Raw genomic sequence first — 12,695 nt, 5'->3', positions numbered from 1 at the left:
CATCTTGCACCAAGAGACACAGGCTTTGACTCTGAAAAAATCCAATATTAACTATACAAACAGTAAGTATGTACCATATATATGTATTTTAAAAGTATGCTCCTTCAAGTGACCGGTTTGGAAACACAAATGGAGAAAGAGAAAAAAAATGCATTGCTGACTTCATAGAAACAACTGCCATCGTCAAAAGATCTCAACGTGCTTCATCAACTATATATAGAAACAACTTACTCTGCCCCTGAAATTCAGCCGTGGATGAAGTGTAGCAAGAAGCATTTATAGGACAGACAAATACTACCAAAGCATAGCTTGGGCTTCAGGACTATGGAGAAAATGCTGACTACACTGAGATCACTGGCTGTTGCCAACCCTTTGTGCAGAAGGAAAATCACGGGGCTGAGACACTGGGTGATCCACACCAACTGAAGATGCCCTATGTAACCTTCAGCAAGTCACTTCAAGTAAATTTTTCCTAAAAAGCTAGGTGTTGACCCATTAGACTGTTCTCAGTGATATAAAGAGAAACAAGCTTATTGTGCTGCACCCTTCCATCTCTAAAACATAGTCAAAGTTTCCTTTGGTTTTCAATGTCCACCTAGAACAGAGATTGTTTGGAGCAGAGGCCTTCTATCTCTAAAAGCCCTGATCAGCCCACAGAACAATTAAAATTACAGCGTGCTTTACCTACTCCAGCTCCATCTCTGTCTCACAGGTCTGTGTGTAGCCTGCAAACATGCCTGGTGGTATACTAGTACGCCAGGCTTGCTCAGGCATTCAGGGTCCCTCATACTCTGGAGGGGATGTCCCTATCATTCCTAGAGCCATGCCTGCAGCCTTGTAGTCTGCAGAGCAGGTGGTCCTGGTTCTCAGGAAACACTAGGTAAGCAGGAAACATTTAAAATCTGGTCTCTGCCACAGTATCACTGCACTAGTATGTAGTAATACGTGCTACATAATAGCAGTCATAAACTCAGATGTGAGCACAGAAAGATACAGCAGGGCAGTGGGCAAACCCTCTAGCAATGGCTGCTGCCACACTGCACTTACTCAAGATCACACCTTTTGAGAATAAGAGCCCTCAGCGCTTAAATTCCCACACATCTCTATTAAATACTTCAGAAAACAACATGATACCTCAACTTCCTAATCATTTCAGCTTGCTTCTTGAGGACACCTCTGTTGTTTAATGGTTCTTGTCTGAATAGGTGCAACTCACAGAAACAGAATAAATCGTGAGCTAAACAAAATCAGAAGTTTTGACAGACTGTTTGCAAAGATTAAAAAATGTAACATCATATGAAAAACTGGGAAATGTATATGGCAATTTATAAGCACACTGCAGTCAGCCTGTTAGCAGACTGAAGTTGTAGAGCAATATGCAGTTACAACGTAATACACACGGTAACAGGTGGGGAAACTACAAATAGTGCTGGCATAGGATTGGAAAAAATGGTGAGACAGAGCCAGGATTTTAAAAATGGTTCAGTGATGAGAGTGTAAGGAGCAGGACTGTGAGTATAGCATGGCCTATTACAAACCTTCAGAAGAGCCGTCATGTGTTCTGAGAACCCTGGCTGTGCTCCTGTTTTATGTTGGCTTAGCCTTATCACACAAAGATACAAAGCAAGGAAGAAACTGGGGGCCTAAGGCAATGCTAAATAGAACCAGCTCAAAAAAAAACAAACAAACAAACAAAAAAAACATTAGTCAGCCTGTGTGACCCATGACTGATTTACTTCAGACATTTTTTTATCTTTTTTGTAAATGTAACATTATTCAGCAATAGTTTTGGTCACAGTAAGAAAGGAGAACACAGATGTATGCATGAGATAAGGAATACAGAGACAACATGCCTTTATTTATCTAAAAACAAAGGCTGTTAACTAAGTCAGAGTTTCCAGACAACAGTTATCTAGGGGGCACAGAGAAGATCTGGCAGGTTTTAAATCACTGAGGTATGAGGTAGAGATTATGGGCACAGGATATGGGCACTAGATATCAAACATTGCTGTGTTCTAATCTCAGCATTTGTACAGATTCACTGAATGACCTTAGAGAAGTTGCATTCTCTGTGCCCTCATTTCTCCTTCCAGATACACCGACATAATTTTATTAACATCTATGAAATTAAAATAATACACTCAAGAAGACAACTTGTTTGAACAAATTGCTAGTCTGTAAAAATTAGTACTAACTACTTATTGTTCATTCTACAGGAGTGACACAAAGATCAGTAAAAGGGGCAAATTCAGCCCTGTATAAAGCAACATTGGGCTTAACCTGAATTACTGTCAAACAGAGACAACACAGTCTTTTTGCAACACACATTGTGCAAGTTTTTCTTTTCCAGAACTCTTGTCCTGGCATCCTGTCCAACAAAGCTTTTCTCTGACGCTTAAGGTATATTAAGAATCAGCACGGAGAAAATGAGCAGTGTTCCTGCTGTGCCTGACGTTAAAGCAAGGCCTGTGTTTTCCAATTCCTGTTCCGAAGACAATTGTTCTTTTTCCAGCTATGATCTCTCTCACTAACTTTGGCCATATTCTCATCTCAGGAGCAATGGGTATCAGTTTTGGACAACATACTTTCCAGTTCAAGACTGGTTGTTCTTGAAATCTACCAGCAGCAATCCACTCATGCTGATGACTCTTGTCTATTCTCAATGTCTGGATGAGGATGAGTCACTTGTTTCTTCATTGGCTCATCTCTCTCCCTGTGAAACTTCAGGCCACCGTTTGTAAAGAAAAAGTATTTGCATGCTTCTTCACTTTGAAGACAGTTCATTTATAGGATAAATGTAGCAGAGTTGTGGTAATATGTGATCTAGATCTCTGTTGTGCCCTGTAGTTAGATCTAAAATAGCTGTTAACTTCCTGAATTTCTTAACTGAACTGAAACTGCTTTTTTTCCCAACTCAGATGCTGTTCTGGGTATTTTCCCAGTTCATATGATAATAGTTAATACAGGCAGAGTCAGAAACTAGAACAAAGATGATCCCTATAGGCTGTAAGTCTCCACATGTATTTGTAGTACGAACTCTGAAATACATTGTTTTAGTTGAGAAAGGCTGAACACATCTTCCTCTGGCCTCTTTACCCCTGATGAAAGCATTCAGCAAAAAGCTGATTTTGCAGTTCATGGATGGATTGAACTGCATGGATCAAAGTTCATCCATGAAATGGATGTATTCAAATATACCTCGGGCTTCTGTAGGGGAAACCACTGAGTCGTGAATGAGCTTCTAGAACACCAAGAAACTTTTTCATTCATTCCTCATGGCTCAGCAACCCCCCTTACACCTCCTTCATAGGTCACCCTGCTACACAGATGATCTATGGAAAATGAGACTGGTGGGACAAAACGAGCCCTGTAAACCCAGGGGCTGATTTTGTACTGGTAAGTAGTGGAAGTCAGGAGTCATAGAATGCACTTTCAATTGCAGGAGAAAATGTTTAAAACAATGCATAATGGAAATATCAGGCAAATGTAAGACTCTACAACTGGGAGCATGTACCTCACTTTTCTTTCTGTAGACCAATAATGATAACAATAAAGTGTAAGGATACATATGAAAATTGAATACCCTATGGATTTGGAATACTCAAAGTAGAAATACAGTGATAACCAGAGATGAAAATAATTTATTTTATATTTGGGAAACATGCTTCAACTGCATGCAACAGACCTCTACTGAATAAAAAAAGAGAAATCATAATGCTGTGGAACTCTGCTTATGCAACACAGTAAACAAAGCAGTATTTCTGGAGAAAAGGAGTTTGTGACTATGCAATTAAAGCTTGCATTGTGAAACTTACAAAGTGGATGAATTAAGATTGCTTAGAAAACTTCAATTCTGCCATAGCCCACAATTAATTGACTTGTAATCTTATTTATTTTTGTTAGTTTGTTTTAAGACATCTGTTCTATAACTGATTATAAATACTTTATAAATTAAGAAATTAAAAATAAATTCTGAATTGGAAGACAGCTCATACAAAATGTTAACAAAAGTAATAAAGGTTTCCAGTGCACCTTAACAATAATAAGACCATTACAGCTTCTGCTCAAGAAAGTTTATGTTCCACACACTAAAAGGTAAAAGCTTTCTGTTTACATTCCCCAAAGGCAGGGGAAGTTAATCCAGATTTACTACAACAGGCCAACAACAAGAGTTGTTCTGTTTCTTTGCATCTTAGACCTGTCTGTTGTGGATTCACACACAACAGTCTTGAAATCTTTTACATTGACACAGACAGAATAGACACATTTGGAAGTTGAAATTAGTCATAAATGGTTTAAAATGCTTTGCTCCCCCTCTATAGACTGAAGCAAGGCACATACATCACTGAACTGTTGCAATTAGTAGGTATTACAAACCAAAAGGGTCCTATCACAGGTAAAGTATGAAGGTAAGATTCTGAAGTGGAACCTCTTCTATACAGTATTTGAGAGCATCACAGCAGGAACTGCTTTGTCTCTGGTTGCCAGGCTTAATTCAAAGAGGTGTATCAGCAACAGTGTCAGAGTCACCCGATTCTCAGAGCCACACACTCCCCTTCACTAGATGCTCAATGACAGGCTGTCTTCCTACCCCAAGTGCCTCTCAAGCTTTCTGCAGAAATAGTACCCTCCTCTCAGTGTGTCCAAGGAATCACCTCTAATGTCACTGGATCTCCAAGTCTCTCTCAAGTAGTTCCTCTGCAAAGAGCTCTCTTCAGTGGAATACACAATACATGCAGAATGCTAGAGAGCAAGGAACGCACTGGAGAAAACACTGACATAACCTTCCACCAGTAACAGTTACTAGCTGTTATCAAGAACATTTCCATTTGTCAAGTCTATTTTGTGGAAGGGAGCACCAAGGCTTTACATCATCTCAACAGCAAGGCCACTATTTTAGGTCTGACAACATGGCATCTCTAGCAAGTTCCCAGATTTAGAAATCTAGGCTTATCAGTAAAACTCAGTTGCATGCCCTTGCCACCTAAATCAAATGCACTATTTCTTCAAAGAACAGTTAGTTTTCTCTCCACCAGGGATCCCCAAAGCACATAATAGCATGAACAGTTTCCAAGGCACAATGAAAGCAAATATAAAACCCAAACATCTTTTAAAACTGTACTGAAACACAATGAAATTTTAAGGTTTTTTTTTTTGTGTGTGTGATTGTGATATACTTTGTATAATGCAGTATCACAAGAACACACTTTTTAATATTCTTTAGATATTATAGTATTAATCTCTCTAATACATATATGCATGCATATGTTTAAAGGAAGTTGTTCAGTTGTTCCCAGTGTTCATAATGCCACTGAGCTAGGCATTACATGAACACGTAATTCATTCCTATGTAAAGACATGTAAAATAAATTTTAGAAAATAAATAAAAAACATGTAATTGAATATAAGCACACAGCAAAATCAGCAGATTTATCTTCCACCTTCTGCCATTGAATGTGAATCATATTGGCTTTTGACATTATCATCTAAAATTGCAAGCTCATTCTAGTTTAAACCACATATTCCACCAGGTATGAAAAAGGCATGACTGGCAGTGACTGAGGTAAATGAAGAAATGAAAGTGGCACTAGCTTCAAGGGCCAGCCTGACAACAGGCTTAAAGGTATTTAGTGTGTCTGGACAGGAACAACACTATTTCTCCTTCAGGGAGAAAGATGTGATTCATCTCAGCATTTAAAAAAAAATAAAACCACACAACCAAAAGAACAGCAACTGGCTGGCCTGCCAAGTAAATAGCAATTTGAACAGCTGCAGGTCAGGAATGGGTAGCTGCACCATATGAGATCTGCTGTTATTCCTACACTTGCCATTTGCTTGAATAACAGAGGCAACAGAGAGAGGAGGTAGCAAGACAGCATACTGCAGTAAGAAAAGCACACTGCATTAAGAAGCATGCTTCTTATCGATCACATTTTCCTTCTTTCAACCTTCAGTTAAGTTTCTCTTTCATCATTTATAGCCCTGCTATGAAAGATGAGGCACGTCTAGTACACAGCAGTCCCCTTATTGCCTATTACATCCAAGTCCCAAAAAACCACACTCCCATTACCAAGTTTTCCTGACACATTAAACACCACAACTCACAAGTACCACAGAGTAGCTCCATGGCACCTACTCTCTCCATAGATTGTCTAGCAAAGGCATCTTTTCATAACAGTAAGCAGCTAATGTATACACAAAGAATACCTTTTCTCAGCCTAATAAATAACAAATCATCACAAAGAACTATCATAGTCACAGCAATCATGAGAGGCAGTTGCCTATTTTTCACTGCAACAATTGAGCGTTCATTGAAATCCAACTTTCTAACTGATTTTTTTACAATACACAAATATCAAAAATATAATAATCCACCTGTAGTTCAGCAATAGAAGAACTGATTTTTCCTTTTTTTTTTTTGTTATCTCTACTATCCCTGATGTTTTAGGAATAAACTAGGCCTATCATGTAGGAATACAGAGTTATGAAGACAGCCCTTGCCTACTGTTTTCAAGCCAATGCTTTCTCTGCATGTGCCTAGCCGAAGCACCTTTTTTTTATTATTATTATTTATTTATGGTTTATTTCTTCTTCTCTAGAATAAATATTTAAAAGCTTCCTTTACAATAATTTTTGATTAGAAGCACGGAGTTTGTAGTACCGTGTCATAAAACCTTTAATACAGTAAAGTCTCCAAAATAGCCCCTTCTCCACCCCATCCAGAGGGTTTCTATTTATTTTTAGATCTGGAATGCAGCTACACATGAGAATTTATGGCTGGGGGAAGCTGCAATAGATTTTCCAAGAAAAGCCAGGGAAACATGATACTGACTGCCACAGTGGTCAGTAAGTCGATGATGTGCTTGATATAGTGCCTAGCAAGCAAGTTTCTCCCAGCCATTCAGTTCAACTGAAAAATTATTTTCCTTTCAGTCCTGTTTCACCTATTAGTACTGCCATTTTCTGCAACCTCAAGCACCATTGAATTATGCTTGTTTCTGCCTCCAGTTCCACCAGCTGCACTCCTGTAGAACTCCACTGTCCTCATGAGTTACTCCTGAGTTTCCCTAAAGTAAGCATAAAAGGTAAGTCTGTAGCTGAGGAGTAGAAGATAGGGAAGATAAATCTCAACTTTCTAGTTTTATGTATTTGCATTCCTAGATGGTACAGTAACTCCAATCTCTGTTTCTAACAAAAGCCAAGCCAAGAGAACAATGGACTCAAGGCCTATCAAGGTATACGCTGCACAAAGGCACTGTCTGATCATTGCATAACAAAGTCCAGATGCAAAGGGTGACTGCTGCATTTTTACAGAGAGCAGAAAGAAATTAAAATAGAGAAAAATAAGTTACTAGATCCCTAAAGTATACAATAAAGCACTGTTCTTCCCTTCTTCCTGACAATTACAGGAACTCCATAAAATCAGAGACCACAGATACCTGCCTATAAATGATAATCTCCAAAAAGGAGCAGATATGTATATGAATTAAGAACAAAGATGTACATTGGCTCAGAGTAGCAAATTTAACTGCACAGCCTCCAAAATTACAGAACATTAGCACACCTCCTGAAACCCACAGCAAAACAAAAGGCATCTCCTGACAACAAGCTTACATTGGCTTAGAAAATGTCCAATCCACTTCTAGAATATGGATTCATTTACAGCTCTGCATACATATACCCCCACTAACCACACACATTTGTTAACACCTACTTCTGCTTCAAAAGCTGGAGAACTTGATACTTACTGTAAGGACATTAAAGACTCCTGTGACTACTCTAGAAAAGTTTTAATATTACTTCATCATGTTGTAATCAGATTGTATTTTGGATGTCAAGTATTTTCACATTCCCTATTACCAATGGCATGGGGAAATGTCAGTAAACTTACCAAGACTATTAGCAAGCAATAGCAAAGTGGATGAACAGTGGCTCTCTTCCAACTCCTTCAAAACTGTTTTAATAAATGATCCAAAATCATGGTGGATCATCAGATTACAGGAGGTGGTGTAAGAAGGAAAAAGAATCATCTTAGGAAATGAATTAATAAACTCTTGAGAATAATACAAACACTGGCCAAGCCCATAACTTTGCATGTCAACTGTACAGGCGATACTCAATTCCTGACCTTCATTTTGATACGTTACTATTGTATTCTACTGAACAGTTCTTGTTTTGTATCAGAAGTGATTCTCTTCTCCACTTTAGCTCAAACTCCTCCCTGTCTGTGGCCTACATAAGAAACCAAACCAGCCGATGCATTCTAGGAGCGCACCTAGCAGGAAGTTAGCCTACAGGGCAGAACAAGATCCAGTCGGCGTAAAACCTCTGAAATGTATATAGTGTGCACAGAAGTTCCTCAGCACTATTTCTTTCCACAAATTTCTTCCTACTGGGCTGCATTACTTACTGAGGTCGATATAGCTCTCTCTCCATCATTTTTTTTCCAAATATAAATTAGTATGTGAAAATTCACGTTCTAAGACCGATAAATCTTCAGCAGACAATCCAACGTGTGTCAAACTCGGTTTAAAAGCAACCATCAACAGAGACAACCCTAGCTGCAGTATGGCCACAAGAATTCCACCTACACAGAGTAGCAATGTGACAATGCAGGCACTGGGAATCTGAAGGGACTGGATGAAACAGGCTTGATTTTAAGTTCAGAAAAGCATCACTTTGCAGTTCAGTGTACATCTCCAGAGCTTAATGCACATAAATAGAAATTGGAACAAGTCTCTGAGATAGTCAGCTTCACCACTGAGGAATTACAGTGCTAGCTAAGCATAGCTCTTAACAGGCATTCTGTTCTTGTATTTTTCCTATGGAACAGGTTTTTGAAATTAAATCAAAACCAAGTATTTTTCCTTCTCTAGAAAGATACTTTTTGCAGCTCTCTACAAGGAGAATACAGTGGGATAGGAATTCTGGAAACCTGAACACAGTTCAGTATTTTCAACTTCCAGTTTATCTCTCTGGCTAGAGAGTTATTAGCAATTATTTTGCTATATAACGACTGATTTTAATTAGGTAACTATAATATAGTACTTTTTTTAGAAACTGGTTTCTGGCCTTTGGAAAGTCTACATATTTTAATAACATTTGATATTTTTAGATATAGAAACATGAATATTTATAGCAGTTTGAACTATACTAAAAATAAGGTTGCAAAAGGCTTCATGAAGGAAAAAGATGCACAAAAGTCATGGGGAATTTGAACAAGTGCAATAAATTGGCATCTTGGTTTGCTTCACCCGTAGCAAGTTCATTTGCTAGATGGTCAGAATCTAGGCATTAGAACAATCAGAAAAATAGTAGTAATCCTCTAAATCAGTAAAATCCTCCAAATACCTTAACACTATTTTAATTGTGGTGGTATCAACCTTTAACAGCTAAGCAATTATCTTTACAACCAAATACCGTCAGAAGTAACACAAAAATATGTAGTTAATACACTCTCACTGACAAAGCACCAGTAAATATAACCAGGCACAAAACCAGATATCCTACTTTGTTTCCTCTCCCTGCTCCCGCTCCTACAAAGGTGTGCATACATTTAATTTAATAAAAGCATACTGTCTTGCTGAAATCAGTAGACACTTGTAATGGATAAATTTAAGCACATAAATAATTCTCTGCAAAACTAAATCTACATCCATTTTATTTTGTATTTCTACTGCACGCTAAATCACTGCCAAACAAGGCGGTTTTACTGGAAACAAATTTGTTATTTCTGTTGTAGCTATAAAGCTTCTTGACAATATATGGAATAATTGTACATATCTGGTGGTGGAATTGTTATATTTGACATCTTGCCCACCAGCTCATATTAACTGAAATTAGTTTTATTTCTGCTTTTTTCCAGGTTGCTCCTGGATCGCCAAAACCTACATTCTCTTTCTGGCTTCGTTCACTTGCTTCAAGGTGCAAAACACCATGGCCCTAAATGCAAACAGGTGGGTGACACCATACTCTTTAATCTTAGGAATTTGTTTGTAACCTGAAGGCAGCCAAACGTATGGAACTTCCACCGTCACAGATGCACCAAATCTGGCCAGACAAACCTCTGAGCAACTGATGGAATCACAGAATCATTACTGTTGGAAAAGACCTTCACGATCATCTGGTCCGGACTTCACCCTACCACCAATGTCACTCACTAAACCACGTCCCTCAGTGCCAGGTCCAACCTTTCCTTGAACACCTCCAGGATGGTGACTCCACCACCTCCCTGGGCAACCCATTCCAATGCCAACTTGCTCCATTCCAGCTTGCCTTGAGCTGGCCCTGCTCTGGGGCTAGACCAGGTGATTTTCAGAGAGCCCCTCCAGCCTACGTTACCCTGGGGTTCTGCTCTGGGACCTCACCCACATGCACCAAAGGAGCTTTCAGCACCTTTTAAAAGCTCAGGCTTAGAACCTGGATATAGAACAACCCCAGCTCTGCGCACCGTTACAGCGAGGGCATACCAGCCCTGCCCAAAGAGCTTCACACCCACACTGGCCAGCAAGACCCCCTCTACCCCTCACAGCCACCGCACGCTGCCGTTAGTCACGCGCACGCGCCTCCAACGGCCGCCAACGGCAGCTCCCGGCACGCGCAGGGGGCGGGGTCACTCCACCCCTCCCGCGGGCGGGCAGACGGGCGAAGGGCGTGGCCCGGCCGGCGGGAGGCGGGGCTTCCTCTTCCGCTGCCGCCGCTGTTTCCGGTTTAGCGGCGCGCGGTGCGGCGCACGTGGGGGCCCGGCGCGCGGCCAGGTGGGCGCGGGGCGGCGGGACCGGGCTGGGGGGGGGGGAGGGGGGCGGCGTCTCCATGGTAACCGCGGCCCGGCGGCCGTTACGGGGCCGTTACGGGGCCGTTACGGGGCCGTTACGGGGCCGGTGTGAGCCGCGGCCTGCCGCCGTTGCTTCCCGTTAGGTGTCCGCGGAGGGGAGCGGCCGAGCCATGACGTCCCTGGCCGAGCAGCTGCGGCGGCTCGCCCTGCCGCAGAGCGACCCCAGCCTCCTGAGCCGCGCCGAGGCGGCGTCGCTGCTGTTCGACTGCAAGGAGGCGGCTGCCGTCGACAGGGACACCTTCTTCGCCATCGGTGAGCTGGGGGCTTCGCGCGGCTGGCGCGTTAAAAATCGGTTATCCGGACGGGCGGGGAGGGCGTGTCCTTAGCCACGGAGGGGCCAAAGGAGTCACTCAGGGTGTAGCTCAGGTAGGCAGCGTAGGGGGATGCTTGGACCAGGTGGTCTTGAGGGGCTTTTCCAACCGTAATGGTTCTGTGATCCTCCGGTTAGCAGCAGAATTGCGGGATGGGTCACGCTGGAGCACATCTCAGGGCCCGTGAGGTGACTGGGGACAGTCAGCGTGGCGTTACCGCAGATCAGCCACGCCTGCCTGGTGCGATTGCCTGCTGCGGTGGTACAGCAAGGAGCGAGCGGTGCACACCATTTATCTAGCCTTAGCAAGGCTTTTCAGCAGCAAGCTGTGTCCTGCTGGAAAAGATGGCCAGCAGCATTCCAAGCTGTGCTGTCACAGGTACAGCTGGTGGCTTGAGGGGCATGATATCCCTCTTCACTCAGTGCTTGTTAGGTGACTTCTAGAAGACTGTCCAGTTTTGCCTCCATCCCCAGCATAAGATGTTTGTCAAACTGGGGTGAGTTCATTGCAGAGGACACAAGGTACTAAAGGGCTGGAGAACTTGCCTGAAAAGGGGAGGAAGGATAATCTGGCTTAACTGTAGAGAAGAGAAGACTTTCATGGGTCTGCTAGCAGCCTGCAAATACCTATGAGGAGATGTTAAAAAGATGGGTCATGTTCTTCAGAGAAATGCATGGCAGGAGAACAGGAGACAGTAAGTGTAAGTTAAAACAGCAGAGATTCAGTGTGGGCGTATCGAAAAGCCTTTTCATCACATCAAGCAGTTTAACAGGAGACTGCCATCCATCCTTCTGAAAATCACAACTGGATAATTCCATGGGCTACCTGGACTGATATGGGAGCTAGTATTGCTTTGAGCAGGGCCTTAGACTAGAGATCTCCCAAGGTCCCCTGCAACCTGAATTAATCTAGGATTTCATGAAAATGTACTGACACCCTACTCTTTGGTAACATTATGACCACAAATAATGGAAAATGGAAAAAGCCTTTTCTGTGTTGGCACATGTCAGGCCCCTTATGCGCATCAGTTCCCATTTTTGAATATATATTTACCCAAGAATGTGCTTTTTGCATAGACTTCAATCTGTATAAACTTGTGTAAAATAATGAAACAATTCTTATCATTCTGTATGGAATATTGTATATTAATTTATTCAAAGAAGTACCTTTGCTTACTTCAGATATATAAAAATCATAGACTAATTTTGCCTGGAAGGGACCCCTGAACGTCATCTGCTACTAGTCTGACTGATCAGAGGGTCAGTTAGCTCAGGTTGCTCAGGCTTGTGTTTGACTGAGTTTGAGGATAGAGGTACTGTGGACTCTGATCCAGTGTTGGACCTCTGATCTGTGTTTGACCATCACTGTGTTAAAAAAAAAAAAAAAGTCCGTATATTGACGTGGAATTTCCTGTGTTCCAGCATGCATCTGTTCCCTCCAATCTGAATTTCTTTCAAGTGAGTAGTTAGACACTGGAACAGACTCTAACGAGGTGGTTGATACCTTTCCTTATTTAAGAGGATAGCAGTCCTAATGAAAAGTTTTAATTC

At 41.6% G+C, this 12,695-nt stretch overlaps 1 protein-coding gene across 1 annotated transcript in view; it reads left to right on the top strand.

Annotated features, from left to right (window-relative positions):
• Positions 1-10,693: 10,693 nt before the first annotated feature.
• The window catches only part of HEATR1 (HEAT repeat containing 1), a 40,124-nt gene continuing 38,122 nt past the window's right edge, over positions 10,694-12,695 (top strand). The window contains exons 1-2 of the mRNA XM_084514110.1: positions 10,694-10,757; positions 10,918-11,086. Of these exons, the coding sequence (XP_084370236.1) occupies positions 10,945-11,086 (142 nt within the window). The 5' untranslated portion in view covers positions 10,694-10,757; positions 10,918-10,944. The remainder of the gene's footprint in view (positions 10,758-10,917; positions 11,087-12,695) is intronic.

This window comes from Aythya ferina, assembly GCF_964211825.1.
Source record: "Aythya ferina genome assembly, chromosome: 3".
Lineage (NCBI taxonomy): Eukaryota > Metazoa > Chordata > Aves > Anseriformes > Anatidae > Aythya > Aythya ferina.
This window is presented reverse-complemented; position numbering and strand designations above follow the sequence as displayed.